We start from the raw sequence: 19,503 nt of genomic DNA, 5'->3' as shown, positions 1-19,503 counted from the left end.
ACTCTGTATTAAATTCTGTGTGAACACTCACAATTGAAGTGGCTGAATTCACTGAATTAAAATAAACCAAATTATGGCTTCTTCAATTCTGAATGAATTGTTCACACATCAAGTATCAGAGGGGCAGCCGTGTTAGTCTGGATCTGTAAAAAGCAACAAAGAGTCCTGTGGCACCTTACAGACTAATAGACGTACTGGAGCATAAGCTTTCGTAGGTGAATACTCACTTCGTCAGATGTGATGTTTACACGGGGGTTAATGCATTTTAACTAATCCACTGTACATTCACACCTTTTGTTAATTGGGATTAATTTTCTTGATTGTTCCAAGGTAGAAAACCCTCAGTGACTTCTGAAGGTCACAGGAAATCAATACCAGAACCTAGGTTTACTGGGTCCCATCCACTAGATTTCTGCCTTCCATACATTATACGTTTGTTGTTTTTGCTCTTATTTAAATAGCAAAGAATTCAACTAAATCACCTTAAAGAAAATAAGTACTTAAGTTGAAAATTTGTATTTAATGGTTGACTTATAAGCCCCTGAAAGATGCCGCCTCTAATGGAAAGCTTCACAGACTTTAATTATAACGGTTATTTCAAGTGTTAACTGTAATTACAGTTTTCAGTTTAACACCACAAAGTAAATATCTATCATTTCTTTGTTAGGAAGGAGAAGCAGTTGTTGCCAGTGGCGGAACATCAGAAGATGAAGAGAAAGCATGGCACAGTGATGGCAGTTCTAGGTAAGTGACAAAATATTAAGTAAAATATTATAACTTTTAAGGATTCTGTCCTCTCTGCGTATTTCATTAGCATTAAAGAGCATTGTGCACATAGAAGAGAGCAGATGCTTAAGAACTTGAAAGATATGAAAACAAAGTCTCTCAGCTTTTGAGTGTTAAACAAATTCAGAGGAATATATGAAACTTAATTTTTCAGGAGGTGTTTTCTAACTTTTTTTAGTGCGGGTGGGGAGTATAATTTCAGGAGGCACTAGATCAACGATTCTCAAATTGTGGGTTGGGACCCCAAAGTGGGTCACAATCCCCCTTGAATGTGGTCACCAGGGCTGGCTTAGATTTGCTGGGGCCCAGGGCTGAAGCCTGAGCCCCACTGCCCAGGGCCAAAGCCAAAGCCCGAGGGCTGCAGCCCTGAGTGGCTGGACTCAGGTTACAGGCCCTCTGTCTGGGGCTGAAACCCTTGAGCTTCAGCTTTGGCCTCCCTGCCCAAGGCAGTGGGGCTGGGGCAGGCTCAGGCTTCAGTCCCCCCTCCTGGAGTTGTGAAGTAATTTTTGTTGTCAGAAGGGGGTTGTGGTGCAATGAAGTTTGAGAACCCCTGCATTAGACTAATCTGAGATGGCAGTTGGGGATGTGGAAAGGTGAAAAGGACTGCTAATAGAAAGCTACCTAGTCTTCAGGTAAAGCTTTCTCTCTCTATTCTGGCAGTAGGACATAATGCAGCCAGCTTTGTGGGCAGCTCATATATATATATTTGTGTAGACAGTAGCTGACTGGTCAAAGATCCTCTGCACAGCCATGCAACTTAGTCCTGTGAAACTAGAAATGGGCACTCTGCTCGAGGGCAGGCAGCTTTCAGGTAGTTAGGGAAATGAAGAGGAAGGAGTTGTCAGGGGAGATGGACCAAAAAAACAAGAAAGCAAAACAGAGTTTAAGCCAAAAAACAAAAAGGAGAAAAAACGAGAAGAAAGCGAAAAGACTGAAATGGATAACAAGAAAATATAACTACCAATTTATATGAGAGAAAAGGTGAGTGAGTTAATATCTTTTATTGGACCAACTTCTGTTAGTGAGAGAGACAAGCTTTTGACTTGCACAGAGCTCTTCTTCAGGTCTAGGAAATGTACTCCCAGCATGACAGCAAAATGAAAGGTGGAACGGATTGTTTAGTATGTGTACAGTAGTTAGCACATATTGTAAAGGACAGTTCAGGGTAATAGTCCGTTAATACCTCTGCAGTCATTGGACAGAAAAGGTGGGTTACAGGTTGTTGTAATAAGCCACACATCCAGTGTCTGTATTCAGTCCATGATTTTTAGTGTCTAGCAGAGTAATGAATTTAAGCTCCCAAGCTTGTATTTTGAAAGTGTTCTGCAGGTTTCCTTTGAGGATGAGGACTGATAGGTCAGCCATAGAATGATTGATTTGTGAAAAATGTTCACCCACAGGTGATGTGGTGGTTTTGTCTTCTATCATTTTCCTGTGTGAATTCATTTGAGAGTGTAGTTATTGCCTGGTTTCACCTACATAGTTGTTGTTCGGACATTTAATGCACTGGATGAGGTACACCATATGTTGTGATAGTCATGTGTAGGATCCATAGATTTTGAAAAGTGTGTTGTGTGGGTTATTGATCAGTGTAGCAGTGGAAATATGTCTACAGATTTTGCATCTGTTGTTCTGGCAGTGCATCTGTTGTTCAGTTGGTGCGTCATTGGGGAGCTTGTTTCTGATGATGAGCTTGGAGAGGTTGGGGGGTTATTTGAAGGCCAGAAATGTAGTTCAGGAAAGATTTCTTTCAAGATGGGTTCCCCATTGAGTATGGGTTGTAGTTATTTGATGAGTATGGGTGCCTGTGTGGAGTGGTAGGTAGGTAACAACTAGGATGTGTGGTCAGAGGGGGTTTTATATCTGTATTGAAGCAGGTTCTCTCAAGGTTTTCGGTTGGCTTGTTGCATGGTGTGATCTGCTTCTCTGGTGAAGTGTCCTTATTTGGTGAAGGTGGTTTAAAGTGTGTTAAGGTGTATATCCCAGACTTTCTTCTCAGAGCTTATTCTGTGGTATCTGATTGCCTTGCTATAGATAACTGATTTCTTGGGGTGATTACTGGATCTATGAAGGTAGGGGTGGTGATCTCTGTGTTTTTGATATATAGTTGCTCTAGACATCCATTGTTGAAGCTGATTGTGATGTTCAGGAAGTTGGGGTGTGTGTGTGTGTGTGTGTGTGTGTGTGTGTGTGTGTGTGTGTGTGTGTGTGTTTTCCAGCGAGAGTTAAATGGACAGGTAGTGGTTGTTGTAGTTGTGTTGGAAATCTGTGAGGGAGTTTAAGCTATCTGTACAGAGGATGAAAATATCATTGATGTTTCTCAGTATATCATTGGTTTCATGGTGCATTTGTCCAGAAATTCTTCAAGGTGGTTTAAGAAGAGATTGGCATATTGGAGAGCCATCCTAGCACCAGGGCTATTCCTATGATTTGGACAAAGCATTTGTTGTTGAATGTAAAATTGTTATGGGTGAGGATGGAATGGATGAGTTTGACAGTGCATTTGAGGTAGATAACTGAGGGTTGTCCATTGTCTCGTAAATATTTTAGGCAGGCAGCTATGCCGTCATTGTGAAGGATGGTGACATATAAGGAAGTGACATCTAATAAAAGATACTACCTCACTCACCTTGTCTCTCTAATATCCTGGGACTGACATGGCTACAGCTACGCTACACACAATTTATATGGTGTCAACCGTGTTGGAAGATGGACAAAATATGCATCTGCCAGTTCATCACAAAGGGACTTCAGTCAGAAAAGGCTGAGAACAACTGTACTAAGGAAATGTATTCAGTTTTAACTGTTTGCCTAATAATGTAGGATTTGGTTGCTGATACTCAAAATTACTATTAAGTAAAGTTGAAATAAGAAAATTAAAAATTCTGCCCAACCAAGCTACTTCAATAAGTTTAATAGATTGAAGGGAGATTTTCTGGAAAGAAAGGGGACAAAACAAAACTCTTCCACTGTTTAAAACAAAAGGAGGAATTGCACCTGGAAACTAGACAGTGAATTTAGTTGTGAAGGAAATAGAAATGCAATCTAAATTGAGGTGGAAAGGGAATGCCAAGAGATACTTGGTTTGATTTAAGATAGTCTGGGTATATCTAGGAGGGGAATGGGAGAGATCATTGTTAAATAATATGCTTGAGTTTGAAAATACTGCTGCTACATTATGTTAGATGAAATAAATTAAATTTTCAACAAGTAATTGGCAAGAATCTATATTGGAGAATAATGGTGTTGGCTGTGGCATCTACTGCTTTTGTTGATTGTATTATAGCATTACCTAGAGGCCCCAATCAAAGTTTGGAGCCCCATAATACTTGGTACTAGAAACACACACAACACAAAATGGCACTTCTTATCCCACAGAGCTTACAGCTTCAGTATAAGACAACAAAGATGGGAGAGCACAAATTATCAATGATAGGTATGTGATCACTGTTTACCAACTGCCTAAACATTGTTCCGACTACTAGGAGTAAATGGTAGGTCTGCTTAAATCTTGTGCTTGTTGTTTGTAGCATTACTGATTCATGTGTTTGTTACCTCTATTTTGGATAATTAAATGCTTCTGTGAACTGAAAACCCGTTACTCTCAAAGGAAGACTTCAGAATGTTGTTATATGCAATCATTTTGGCATTTAGGGACCAATCAGTCCTCCTTGAGCACAGCCAAGTAGCCCAGCTGTGTTCTAAGGAGTTCAATTAGGAGTTGAGGTAATGGAATCCTTCCTAAGCTGCTGAGTTGCACTATGACCACAACTGTAGTTCCACTGTGTCCAGTGACACCATTTCATGGAGGAGCAACTTCTGGTCCCTACTGAGCTTTTGGGTGCTTCAGGGAATCTTCATTTATCAGTTTTATATTTGGGGGGATCCGTTTATAATTTATCCTAATTCAGAGGAATCAGTTTCTATGCTGTCTGTCTTCCACATGCGTATGTGGGGAATAAGAATTCTTTATTATGATTCCAAAACCTTTTTTAAAAAAATGAAAACTTAAAATGGTGTTAGGAAAACATTGAAATAAAACATATAGAGCTAGTGGGGTAAAATAAAAAAAGTAAGCTGGAGGTAGAGATAGAAATACATACCCATTGCTTTTAAATTAATATTAATGTTTTAATTTCTTAGAAAAGAAAGTTTATATGTCAAGAACTTAAACTTGTAGTTCAAAAAAACTTTGTCAAAGTGTGTAAATATTCAATTAAGGCTTCCACATCACTATAACTGTCCCGTCACCTTGATGCTTCAAATCTCCTCTTTTCCTTCCTTCGCTCCTCCCCATGAAAAACATTTTAACTACAGCAGGTCACAGTCAGCACAAGAAGAACACTACATACTGGCCTGAAAACAATCATGCCAATGACATTTGGAGGTTGCATGCCTTGAAAAGACACACATGTCACCCTGCCTTTCATTAGGACCATCCAGACCAATGCTGATACAGTCTGGCAGTCCCCAGCATCTATTCCTCCCACGGCCAGAGGGGTGGAGAGGATATATATGGTGCCATCTAAGGGCTACGAATATCTCTATGTTCATCCTCACCCTTGCTCTCTGGTAGTGCAGTTGGTGAACGAGAGGGAGCAACATGGCCAGCAAGCGCCTGCTCCCAAGTCCAAGGAGGCCAGGCGCCTGGACTTATTTGGGTGCAAGATTTATTCAGCTGGTGGCCTACAGCTCAGGGTGGCTAACCAGCAAGCTCTCTTTAGCCGTTATAACTGGACCTCGATGGGGAAATTCAAAGAGTTGGTCTCCCAGGAGTCAGGCAAGAGTTTGCGGCTTTGCTTGAGGAAGGCAAGAAAGTGGCAAGGACATCCCTGCAGGCATCTTTAGATGTGGCGGACTCGGCTGCCAGAACTCTAGCCTCGGGCATGGCCATGCGCTGCATCTCATGGCTGCAGGTGTCCAGCCTTCTGCTGGAGCTGCAACACACTATCCAGGACTTGCCCTTCGATGGCCAAGGACTGTTCTCTGATAAAATGGACCCCAGGCTTCAGAGCCTGAAGGACAACCGGGCCGACATGCGCTCACTGGGTATGCATACTCTGGTGACTCAGTGCAGACCTTTCCAGCCTCAGCGCACCTATCCTAACCCTCAGCCTCGGCAAGACTTCACTAGAAGACGTGGTAGTGGTAACCGCAAGAGACAATCTAGTCTTCAAGGAGGCCAGAATCAGGGCCCCACAAAGCCACCGGCGGGGTCCAAACAAAACTTTTGAAGGTGCGCTTGAGGATGGAGCACCAGTTTCCTTGCCGGATCTTTTCCTGCCTTTCTGCAACTATCTCTCTTATTTCCTCCCTGCGTGATCCCATGTAACCTCAGATCATTGAGTCCTATGCATGGTGGATACTGGATACCATCTTCAGTTTGTTTACCCCCCCCCACACCTTCCTTCCCTGTCCCTCTTCAGGGACCCCTCTCATGAGCAAATCCTCTTACAGGAGGTACAGGCGCTCTTGGCCATCGGAGCAATAGAAGAGGTCCCAAAGGACTCGAGGGTCAGGGGGTTTTACTCCCATTACTTCCTAATTCTCAAGGCAAAGGGGGGTCTGTGGCCCATCCTGGACCTGCGCGGGCTCAACAAATTCATGGTAAAGTTGAAGTTCCGCATGGTATCCCTGGGAACCATTATCCCTTCCCTGGATCTTGGAGACTGGTACGGCGCCGTCGATAGAAATGACGTATACTTCCACATAGCGATTTGCCCACCTCACAGGCGATTCCTTTGCTTTGTGGACAGCCAGCAGCATTTCCAATTTACTGTCCTTCCCTTTGGCCTATCCACAGCGCCAAGAGTCTTCACAAAATGTTTGGCTGTCGTAGCGGCCTCGCTCTGCCGACGTCGGATACAAGTCTTCCCATACCTCAACGACTGGCTTATTTGAGGTTCCTCCGAGACGCAGGTGCAGTCTTATGTTCATTTTGTCATGGGATTGTTCGGCCAGCTCGGCCTACTGCTCAACACTGAGAAGTCCACTCTGGAACCTACACAGAGAATAGACTTCATTGGGGCGATCCGAGACTCGAACCTCGCCAGGGCATGCTTACCGCAGCCCCGCTTTCAGGCCATGATGACCATTATTCAGGGCCTCCAAAGCTTCCCAACCTCGACAGCACACACATGCCTCCATGTGCTAGGCCACATGGCCTCATGCACTTTCATGTCCAGACATGCCAGACTGTACCTCCATCCACTTCAGACCTGGCTTTCCTCATTGTACCATCCTGGCCAAGACAGTTTGGACACAATTCTCACTGTGCCGACAGAGGTCTTAGCCTCTCTGGGTTGGTGTCTGAACCCCAACCTAGTATGCGGGGGCATGCTATTCCATGCCCCACAGCCTTCTCTAGCCCTGACCATGGATGCATCATCTCTGGGCTGGGGCACTCCTCTTGCGGGACTTCACACACAAGGTCATTGGTCCACACAGGAAGTAACCCTACACCTCAATGTAAGGGAACTGAGAGCAGTGCGACTCAAGTGTCAAGTATTCTGCAAACACCTACAGGGTCGTTGTGTCACAGTCTTCACAGACAACACAACGGCCATGTTTTACATCAACAAGCAAAGTGGGGCGCAGTCCTCCCGCCTTTGTCAGGAAGCCATACATCTCTGGGAATTTTGCATAGCCCACTCAGTCGATCTGGTGGCGTCATTTCTCCCAGGAGCCCAGAACACCTTGGCAAATCACCTCAGCAGGTCCTTCCTAGCTCACGAGTGGTCGATTCGCCTGGACGTTATCCATTCTGTTTTCCGAAAGTGGGAGTTTCCCCACATAGACCTCTTCGCCTCTCATGAGAATTGGAAGTGCCAGGTGTTCTGCTCCCTCCAGGGACGCGGTCCGGGCTCCCTGTCAGCCGCATTCTTGATAACTTGGAAAGACCACCTGCTCTATGCCTTTCCTCTGATCCCACTGCTCCACAAGGTCCTTCTCAAGCTATGTCCCACTTAATCCTAATTGCTCCAGACCTACAGTCCCTCCATCTCACAGCATGGGTGCTGCATGGTTAACTCAATCTGAGCTGCATTTCTCCAGTTCAGTGCAGCAAGTGCTCTTGGGTAGCAGGAAGTCCTCCACTAGACCTACTTTCCTGGCCAAATGGAAGCGTTTTTCCTACTGGTGTACCCAGAATGATACTGTCCCCCTGCAGGTACCAGTTCCTACCATCCTGGAGTATCTCTGGTCCCTGAAGCAGCACGACCTAGTGGTCTCATCTATCAAGGTACACCTGGCAGCGATTTCAGACTTCCATCCAGGCAAGAATGGGCTCTCAGTCTTCTCTAATCCTATGGTCAGCAGGTTCCTCAATGCTTTGGAGCGTTTGTACCCGCAGGTTTGTCATCCGGCCCCTACGTGGGACCTCAGTCTGGTCCTATCCAGGCTCATGGGTGCCTCCTTTGAGCCAGTGGCCACCTGCTCGCTTCTGTACCTTTCCTGGAAGACAGCTTTCCCGATCACTATTTCATCAGCGAGGTGCGTGTCGGAACTTAGGGTCCTCATGGCGGACTCTTCATATGAGGTGTTCCATAAGGATAAGGTACAGCTGCGACCACACCCTTCCTTCCTCCCTAAGGTGGTGTCTGCCTTCCATATCAACCAAGACATTTTCCTCACGGTCTTCTTTCCAAAGCCGCACGCATCGTGACGAGAGCAACAGCTGCATTCTCTAGATGTTCATAGAGCTCTCGCTTTATACATCGAGTGAACAAAGCCTTTTAGAAAGACGCCCCAGCTGTTCGTAGCGGTGGCAGACTGGATGAAGGGCCTACCGGTCTCCTCGCAGCGAATTTCAGCTTGGGTCACGTCATGCATCCGTGCGTGTTATGACTTGGCTCATGTTTCAACTAGCCACCTCACCGCCCATTCCACTCAGGCTCAAGCTTCGTCCGACGCCTTTCCGGCCTATGTACACATCCAGGAGATCTGCAGGGCAGCGACTCGGTCATCCATGCGCACCCTCGCTTCCCACTATGCATTAGTACAGCAGTCTAGAGAGGATGCGGCATTTGGTTCAGCGGTCCTTCACTCCGCGACATCTCACTCCGACCCCACCGCCTAGGTAAGGCTTGGGAGTCACCTAATTGGCATCGATATGAGCAAGCACTAAAAGAAGAAAAGACGATTACTCACCTTTGTAACTGTTGTTCTTCGAGATGTGTTGCTCATATCCATTCCAAACCCGCCCTCCTTCCCCTCTGTCGGAGTAGCTGGCAAGAAGGAACTGAGGGGGCGCTGGTTTGGCAGGGGCATATATCCGGTGCTATAACAGCGCCACTCCAGGGGGCGCCTCAGCTGACCCACTGAGTGTTGCTAGAGTAAAAATCTTCCGAAGAATGTGCACGTGGTGCCCGCACACCTACTTGGAATGGATATGAGCAACACATCTCGAAGAACAACAGTTACAAAGGTGAATAACCATCTTCTGTTGTTACTGCTCTAGGGCCGACCTGGGGAAACATTCACTGGGAAACACCCTCATCCTCCCATGGGACAGGGACCTCTTGTATGTCTTTCCCCCATTTCCTTTTCTATGCAAGGTCCTGTTGAAAATTCGATGAGACAAAGCAAGTTATTCTGAGTGTTCCCTCCTGGCCAAGACAAGTCTGGTTTCCTTATCTGACACAGATGGCAATATGTTCTCTGGTTCCTCTCAGACCCATTCCCTAGCTTCTCCCAAAGCGATGGGCTGATCCTTCATTCCAACCTGCAGGTCCTCCGCCTCCAGACTTGGCTCCTTCTTGGTTCCAAGACATAGAGATAGAATGCTCTGACGAGGTGAAAGACGTGTTGCTTCACAGCCAGAAGTCAACCACTCAATGTACTTACCTACAAAAATGGAAAGGATTCCAAGTCACTCACATTGGTTCATTGAGCTGTGTGTCCCTGTGGATGCTCCACAAACCACCTTTCTCTACTCTACTTTGGAGTTCTCCATAAGTGGCTCTGAGGTAGAGAATAAACTGAGTGGGGTTTGCCCATGCAATGCTAGATAGTCTCGAGGCAGACCCCAAAGGAGGGAAGGCACATGTGTGGGCTGAATGGACACTGCTAGCTAAAATCTACCATTAGAGGTGCAGGAGCACAGATACACCTACAGTGGAGCACCCATAGGGCACGTGTATTGCATAGGAGAGGAAATTGCATGATAATGGGGAGCTTCAATTTGAGTGGCATATGCTGGAGGTGTCATACTGCCAATACTAAAATAACCTTGGAATGTCTAAATATTACACTTGACAATATCCTAATTCAAAAAGTGTTGCAGCAAACACAAGGAAATTCTGTGTTAGAATTCATATCGACAGAAAAGGGGGATTGACCACAAAACGATAAATTAATGATCGCTTGGGTACAAGTGATCACAACTTGGTCATATTTATAATGTGCAAACTAAATAAAATCCAGACCAGTAATATATATACTTGGTGTTTTAATGGGGCCAGTTTCACAAAGCTGAAAACAATTATGAACCAAATCAGGAGGAAGAACGTAACCATAAAAATGTAAGTGATAATTGGGAATTGTTTAAGAATGCTTCATTAGATGCCCCAAAAGCCACAATCAAGGAAGGCCGTATTGGTTAAAAAACTGACTTGATTTAGAGGGGAAGTGGAAGCAGCTATTTTTTATATATATATAAACAAATGGAAGAAAGAGAAGAAAGAGGAAGTTGGTAGTTATGAATATAAATCAGAAGCTAAGAATTGTGGAAAATTGGTAGGGGACATAAAGAGAGACAAAGAGAAAACTATCCAGCAATAAGGAGGAGCATAAATGTCTTAGGAACAGAACGAATCCTGACAATGGTATTGGTTTATTACTAGATAGAAATGGTAGAATTATCAGTGATAATGCAGAAAAAGCAAAAGTGTTCAATAAATATTTCTGCTCTGCATTTGGGGAAAAACAGATGATGTAGTTTCTTCATATAATGATAACTTTTTTCATTCTACAAGTCTCTCAGAACAAAGTTAAACGGCAGCTACTGAAGTCAGAGATTTTTAAATCAGCAGATTGAGATAGCTTGCATCCAAGAGTTTTAAAAGAGCTAGCTGAAGAGTTCACTGGACTATTAATGTTAATTTTCAATAAGTCTTGGAGCACTAGGGAAATTCCAGAAGACTGAAAAAAAAGCTAATGTGCCAGTTTTTAAGAAGGGTCAATGGGATGACCCAGGTAATTATAGCCTGTCAGTATATCATGGATCCTAGGCATGGTAATGGAGTGGCTGATATGGAATAATAAGGAATTAAAGGAAGATATGATTAATGTAAATCAATATGAATTTATGGAAAATAGATCCTGGCAAACAAACTTTTTTTAAATTTGATTTCAGGCTTGGTTGATGAAGGTAATAGTGTTGATATAATATACTTGGTACTATGTGACATTTTGATGAAAGAAATTAGAATGATATAAAATTAATGTGGCACAAATTAAATAGACTAAAAACTGGCTTATTGATAGTTCTCAAAATGTAATTGTAAACGTGGAATCATCATTGATCCAGGTGTGTTTTAAAGGGGTCCTGCAAAGACTGGTTGTTGGCCCTACTCTGTTTAACATTTTAATGAATGACCTGGAATAAAACATAAAATAATCACTGATAAAGTTTGCAGATAACAAAAAATTGAGAGCGTGGTAAACAATGAAGAGGACAGGTCATTAACAGAAAGTGATCCGGATCAATTGGCAAGCTGAGTGCAAGCAAAAAATATACTTTCTAATATGGCTAAATGTACATATCTAGAAATAAAGAATGTAGGCTGTACAGGATGGGGGATTCTATCCTGGGAAGCAGTAACTCTAGAAAAGATTTGGGAAGGGGAGGTGGATAAACTGATTAACATGAGTTCCCAATATGATGCTGTGGCCAAAAAGGCTAATGTATGTGATCCTTAGATGCATAAACGGAGGAATCTCAAGTAGTAGAGAGATTATTTTGCCCTTGCATTCGACACTGGTGCAACTGCTGCTGGAATACTGCATCCAGTTCTGGTGTCCACAATTCAAAAAAGAAGTTGATAAATTGGAGAGGGTTCAGAGAGGAGTCATGAAAATGATTAAAGGAGTAGACACCTACCTTATAGACTAAAGGAGTTCAATCTATTTATTTTAACAAAGAAAGTTAAGAGCTGCATTAATTTCAATATGTAAGTGCCTACGTGGGAAACAAATATTTAATAATGGACTTTTCCGTCTAGTAGTAGAGTGGGGTATAACATGATCCAATGTCTGAAAGTCAAAGCTAGTCAAATTCAGACTGGAAATGGGGTAAATTTGTAACAGTGAACACAATTAACCAGTGGAACAATTCATTAAGGGTCATTGTAGTAAATTCTTCATCATTGATAATTTTTAAAGTGAATGACAAATCTAAAGTACTGTCTGTGATGGAATACACCCCTATGTTCACACCCTACACCCTATTATAATATATTTTGTACAAAGTATGCTTGTAAGGTGTCATTTGAAAACTCATAATTTGCAAGTCAGTAATGTCCTGGTAAAACATGTGTGGTAACATTGTATGTGAAGTTATAAGATTCCCCTCTATGATGTTATTAAAACATGTTCCAAACACCACAGCCCTGCCCAGGCAGAAATCAAAGGTGTGTCCTGCACAAATGAAGGTGTATGTGCTTGCCTTAGGCCTTGCCTACACTGCAGAGTTTTGTTAGCATGTTCACACTACGCTCTCTTTGTTGGCAGAGCACATCCACCTTTGGGGCACTAGCACTGACAGTGAGAGCAGTGCACTGTGGGTAGCTATCCCAAAATTCTGCTCACCACTTTCTGCTGCTAGATTTTTTGGGAAGGCAGATTGAATCGCAGCACATTATGGGTCCTGGCTCAATCTCCCATGATGCATTGCTTTCCATCTGAGCATTCCATGTGCTTCCATCTTCGGTTCACGACATTTTTCAACAGCCCTTGTTTGCTGTTCACCCCGCCATCTCGGTATGAAAGGATGGATCCCGCACTGCTCTCCAATGCTTTGCTAGCTATCAGTAACACATCGCAAATGGCAGTGCAGGTAATTGTGAAGTTCCTAATTCAGCAGGATACAGAGTTGCCTGACATGCTATCTGACATGGATAGGAGCAGTATTAGCTTACTTTTGGCATTTAAGGAACAGCTGAACACGGTGGACCGTTGCTTTTGGGTTTGGGAAGCTAGCACTGAGTAGTGGGATCATAGTCCCGTGCAGGTCTGGAATGATGAGCAGTGACTACAGAATTTTCAGATGAGGAAAGCAACCTTCCTGGAACTGCATGCGGAGCTCACCCGAGCCCCGTGGCACACCCAAATAAGAGCTGCCCTCTTGGGAGAGAAGCGCATGGTGATTGCTGTATGGTGACTCCAGACTGCTGCCAGTCAGTTGCAAATCAGTTTGGAGTTGGGAAGTCAACCATAGGTTGCATTAACGCTAGTATGCAGGACCATTAATTGCATCCTGCTGTGTAGGATCATGACTCTTGGCAATGTGTATGAAATAGTGGATGGCTTTGAAGAAATGGGTTTCCCTAACTGTGGAGGGGTGATAAATAACATGCATATTCCAATTTTGGAACCAGACCACCAGACCAATAGGAAGTGGTACTTTTCCATGGTGCTGCAGATGCTTGTGGATCACCATAGGTGTTTCACTGGGATAAATGTGGAGTGGTCTGGAAAGATGCGTGATGCACGTATAATAGAAACATAGAAGATTAGGGTTGGAAGAGACCTCAGGAGGTCATCTAATCCAACCCCCTGCTCAAAGCGGGACCAACCCCAACTAAATCATCCCAGCCAGGGTTTTGTCAAGCCCGGCCTTAAAAGCCTCTAAGGATGGAGATTCCACCACTTCCCCAAGTAACCCACTCCAGTGCTTCACCACCCTCCTAGTGAAATAGTGTTTCCTAATATCCAGCCTAGACCTCCCTCACTGCAACTTGAAACCATTGCTCCTTGTTCTGTCATCTGCCACCACTGAAAACAGGCGAGCCCTCCATCCTCTTTGGAACCCCCCTTCAGGTAGTTGAAGGTGGCTATCAAATCCTCCCTCACTCTTCTCTTCTGCAGACTAAATAACCCAAGTTCCCTCAGCCTCTCCTCATAAGTCATGTGCCCCAGACCCCTAATCATTTTTGCTGCCCTCCGCTGGACTCTCTCCAATATGTCCACATCCATTCTGTAGTTGGGGACCCTTCCGTAGTTGGACGCAATACTCCAAATGTGGCCTCACCAGTGCCAAATAGAGGGGAATAATCATTTCCCTCAGTCTGCTGGCAATGCTTCTACTAATGCAGCCCAATATGCCGTTAGCCTTCTTGGCAACAAGGGCACACTCTTGACTCATATCTTATATTTTCAGGAACACCAGCCTATACAGAAAGCTGCAAGTGGGGACTTTCTTTCCAGACCAGAAGATTAAAGTGGGGGATGTTCAAATACCCATAGTGATCCTGGGAGACCCAGCAGATTCCTTAATACCATGGCTCATGAAAGCCTTATATGGGAAACCTGGATAGCAGTAAAGAGTGCTTCAACAATAGGCAAAGTAGGTGCAGGATGACTGTGGAATGTGTATTTAGTAATTTAGAGGCACACTGGTGATGCCTTTATGGCAGGTTAAACCTCAGTTAGGATAGTATTCCCATGTGTTGTATGTTCCACAATATTTGTGAAGCTAAGGCTGAAAAGTTTGCTCAGGGGTGGATTGCTGAGGCAAGCTGCTGGGACACTGATTTTGAGCAGCCAGATAGTAGGGTTATTAAAGGGACATAACAGGAGGCAGTTCGAATCAAGGAGGCTTTGAGGGAATACTTTGAAATTGAGAACCAGTAATGTATTTTACTAAGCTCGGAACTGCAATGCTTAAGGAAATAAAGTTTTGCTAGGAAGCACTTGTGATTTTTGTGGCCTAGGACTCCATATAAGCAAATGATTAAACTGCTTCTGTGCGCACGCACACGCGCACACACCCTGATCTACAACCTATCCTGGAAAACAATCCCTCACTCTCACAGACCTTGGGAGTCAGCCCAGTCCTCAGCTTACAGACAGCCCCCTAACCTGAAACAAATACTCACCAGCAACTACACACCACAGAAACAGTAACCCAGGAACCAATCCCTGTAACAAACCCTGTTGCCTACTCTGTCCCCATATCTACTCTAGCGACACCATCAGAGGACCCAACCACATGATTCACACCATTAGGGGCTTATTCACCTGCACATCTACTAATGTGATATATGCCATCATGTGCCAGCAATGCCTCTCTACTATGTACATTGGCCAAACTGAACAGTCTCTACATAAAAGAATAAATGGACACAAATCAGACATCAGGAATGGTAATGTTGCAAAGGGGGGATTGGTAGAGAATTCCCCTGCCTGCGCTTTGAAAGCCGCTAGATCCACAGGATTAAAAGGAACATGAGAGTACACCTGCATAGTGGTTAACTCCTGAGTAGCCGTAGCATTGCGAGCGATTCGGGTTTCAGTAATTAAAGGGTACAAACCTGTGGCGGGCTCAATTGGCAGGGCTGAGGGGACTTTGTCACCATACAGTGGGGGTGCTGTGGCCAAATGTGACCCCGCTCCTGCTATTACAGTAAATAATGAGTTTTAAACATTTTCACAACTCTTTCCTAAGCCTGTTGGAATCAAATTACACTGCTTCAAAATATCTGTTCTGTTCCACAATGACATAAATATCTGACCATACATATGCTCATTTCATTTACCAGTTCGCTGACAAAATAAGAGAAGTTGGAGGATCGTATTATAATTAATTGAACCCTCCGGTGGCCACCGTTCCTGATCCTCCAGCTGATATTGAGGCCAGTCTATTGTACAGTATCTTTTTAGTTTACCTTTAGTTAGTGGATCCATTCCAAAGATTTTCCAATTACCCAGAATGCAACCAGAATGCATTCTAAAGGCGTGCACGCTACCTTATCCTGTGACTGTCCCTGTCCCATTCCTTACCGGGAGACCCTGGGCGTCCCCAGGTCTTAGCCGGTGACAGATTAAACCTTTTAACTTGTATCCTACCTTATCCCCGAGACCGGTTCCTCACCGTCGCTCGGGACCAAAGCTTCTCCACCTTCTGGGGCGTTGCACCGTTGTGCCTCCCGGGGTCGACCGTACCAGACTTCGTTGAGGCCCCCGGTGAAAGCACCGGTGCGCGCTGGGCATCACCGATTGTCTCAATCCGTCGGCCACCGGAGAGGGTCCGGGCAAGGCTAATTTTCAGCCTATGAGGTCCTGCCGCATTCGCCAAAGCTGTTGCAGGAGGGGCAACAGTTGGGGTTCGTTTGCCTGGTGTGCGTATCCCCAATGACCACACCATTGCCCCTCTAATGAGATCAATATACAAGTTTTCTGCCCTGAATGGAGTTACCCACACAGTTCACAATACTGGATTTGTTTTGATTAAAGAATAAAAAAAGTTTACTTAACTACAAAGAGAGTTTTGTGTACACATATAATGCATCAAAGTTAGAAATAATTACAAGAAAAATAAAGACAAAACACTTCCTAGTACTAAAATTTAACAAATTAGACTTGGTTCAAGGTGAAGTCCCTTACCACAGGTTCCCAGTAACATTGCTCACCAAATTCTCAGGCCAGGATCTCCTCCCAAAGGCTGTTTCTTTTTTCTTTGTAGGTGAAAGTGAGAGATGGATAGGGAGCAAGAACTTCGGGTGGTTTTGCGCCTTTTATAATCATTCGCTCTTTAAAATCCATTTTCCTGAGGGATTTCAGAGTAGCAGCCGTGTTAGTCTGTATTCGCAAAAAGAACAGGAGTACTTGTGGCACGTCAGAGACTAACAAATTTATTTGAGCATAAGCTTTCGTAGGCTGCAGCCCACTTCATCAGATGCATAGAATGGAACATATAGTAAGGAGATATGTTTACATACAGAACATGAAAAGGTGGAAGTAGCCATATCAACTTTAAGAGGCAAATTAATTAAGATGAGCTATAATCAGCCAGAGGGGAAAAAGAACTTTTGTAGTGATAATCAAGCTGGGCCATTGCAGACAGTTGACAAGGGTTGTGAGGATACTTAACATAGGAAATAGAATCTTATAGAATCATTTCCCCATGTTAAGTATACTCATAATCCCCCCTCCCTTGTGGCACTAGTCTTTTTGTTGTTTTCTAAGATGCAGATCTGTTTGTTCCTGCCCCTCTTCCTTGCTGAAGAATGGCCACTTGACAAATGATTACCCATCAGCATTGATGATACCTGGCTAGAGGCATTGGTTTGCCCTTCCTCTTTGAGAAACAGGTTTACCCACTCCTCAGACTTGTCTGGTAAATGCATTTCAGTCATGATTTCATCTTATGTTCATAACTTTATATATAATGTTGCTACATTCATTTCACTATGATATTATTTACCAGCAAGTTATTAGTTTTCAAATGATACCATACAAGGCATATTTTGTACACGGATTATTACAGTGGTGTGTAAGGTAGGAATACAGGAGTGCATTCCATCACAGAAGTAGCGGAACAAAGAATGTAAGTCATACTTATGAGTTCATAGATTGTATCCTGGAAAGAACTGACTCTGAAAATAACTTAGAAGTCACGGTACGTCCCCGTTTGTCTTTATCAATTTGTTGTCTCTTTTCTTATACTCAGACTGTAAGATGCTTGGGGAGGGCTCTGGCTGGGGGTGTAGGCTCTGGGGCGGGGCCGGGGATGAGAAGTTTGGGTGCAGAAGGGTTCTCTGGGGCTGCAGAAGGGAGAGAGGACTCCTCCAGCTTTCCCTCCTCACCGCAGCTCCATGGCTGGATAGTTGCCCCTTCCCCGGCCCCAGCAGGGCCAGGCTGGGGCTAGGTTCAGGCCAGGGGAGGGGCGCCCTGGCTGTGCCTGGTGCCGGGCTAGGTGCAGCTGGGGGAGGGGCACCGTTCCCCTAGCCGGTCCTCAGGTAGGTTCCCTGAGTGGCGCTAAATAAGCTGCTGTGCAGCTGCGCAGCTTGCCAGGGAACTTGAGTCCTCGTCCAAAACTAAGGCTCTACTGTACTGCTGCTTCTAAAAATAATAAATAACAGTAGAGAACCAATTGAACATAAGCTCACAGTGTGATGATATAACTATAAAGCCAAATACAATCCTTGGATGTATAAACAGACAAATATCAAGTAGGATTATGTAGGTGTATATGGCAGTAACGATAACATTACTGGAATACTGTGGCCACTTCTGATGTCCAGTCTTTGGAAATGATATCGAAAAATTAGAAAGCGGTTAGAAAATGATTAGACATCTGGTAAAACATGCCTAGTTGTGAGACTTAAGACGCTCAATCTATTTAGTTTATCTATGAAAATCTTAAGAGGTGACTTGATTATAGTATGTAAGTGCCTACATGGGGGAGATTTCGAATAGCAGAAAACTCTTTAATCTAGCAGAAAAATACATAACAAGATACAGTGGTGGTAAACTGAAACTAGACAAATTCAGACTAAAAAAAGGTACACATTTTTAACAGTGAAGGTAATTAACCATTGGAATAATTTAGGAGGGATATGGTGGATTATCAATCACTTGAAGTGCTTAAATCAAGAGTACAGATCTTTCTGAAATATACGATCTTGCTCATACTGTAGTTTTGGACTTGATGTAGAAATTGAGTGAGGTTCTTTGTCCTGGGTTATATGCCACAGGTCAAACTAGATGATCAGTGATCACTATGACTTTAAAATCTGTGAATTTATGGGCAGTTCTGCTTGTAAAAGAGGCTAAAAACCAGTAAAGGGACGAAGTTAAAATTGTTGGCAGAACCATAAATATGAATTTCCAAACATCCTAGAATGTTTTAAACTGCAGTCCTAGTTTACTATCTCTTACAATATTATGGGTTTGTATTCCTTTTTTAACTACAGCTTTTTAATAGTGTTAGAGCCTTAACTCAAATCTTAACAATCTTGTCTGGGGTTATATTAATATTGTATAAAGGAATTTACTCTGAATTTGCTTTGTGAAGCAATTTGCTCTTTGCTTGATTTTTAATTCCCTTCCTTCCTTTATTCCTTCATTCACCAACTCTAGTGAATATTCCAGTGATTACTCGGACTGGACCGCAGATGCAGGAATTAATCTGCAGCCACCAAAGAAAATTCCTAAACTTAAAACCAAGAAAACAGAGAGCAGTTCAGAGGATGAAGAGGGGATTGAAAAACAGAAACAGAAGCAAATTAAAAAGGAAAGGAAAAAAGGGAATGAAGATAAAGATGGATCAACAACGTCACCAAAGAAAAGGAAACCCAAAGAGAGAAAAAAAAAGGTTGGGTACATTTTATAGATTATAGGACACTTATTCCTAGTATTACAAAAGGAAGCAAAAGGCATGAGTAGATTTGAACATGAGTTTAAGCAAACCCAAAATATCTTCTAATAGTTTAAGAACACGTCTTAAATTTTATTTATGTAAATATCCATTATCACAAATATTAATTGGCCATTGTAAAGTCTCCACGTAATGTTTTTTTCTTTGCCTGAATTGTTTCTGTAATGGTTATTTTTATTATGATCTAAATTTGAGGTGTTTCACTTCTTGAATATATTGGTGTCCCTACAACCAAGAGTATAATCTTTGCTGTGACTGTGACACTTAATGACCACTTTATGGTGCCCAAGAAGATAAAACAGTGTTGCTATCAACTGGGAGTATAGAGACCTTGTAGG

At 43.4% G+C, this 19,503-nt stretch overlaps 1 protein-coding gene across 4 annotated transcripts in view; it reads left to right on the top strand.

The window, feature by feature from the left end:
• The window catches only part of PHIP (pleckstrin homology domain interacting protein), a 337,941-nt gene that overhangs the window by 229,646 nt on the left and 88,792 nt on the right, over window positions 1-19,503 (top strand). For all 4 annotated transcript variants that reach the window (XM_030555793.1, XM_030555789.1, XM_030555794.1 and 1 more), the window contains 2 exons: window positions 668-744; window positions 18,868-19,102. In XM_030555793.1, the coding sequence (XP_030411653.1) occupies window positions 668-744; window positions 18,868-19,102 (312 nt within the window). The remainder of the gene's footprint in view (window positions 1-667; window positions 745-18,867; window positions 19,103-19,503) is intronic.

This window comes from Gopherus evgoodei, chromosome 3 (genome assembly GCF_007399415.2).
Source record: "Gopherus evgoodei ecotype Sinaloan lineage chromosome 3, rGopEvg1_v1.p, whole genome shotgun sequence".
NCBI classification, from domain to species: domain Eukaryota; kingdom Metazoa; phylum Chordata; order Testudines; family Testudinidae; genus Gopherus; species Gopherus evgoodei.
Note: the sequence above shows the minus strand (reverse complement) of the source record. Positions and strands in the feature narration are given on the sequence as shown.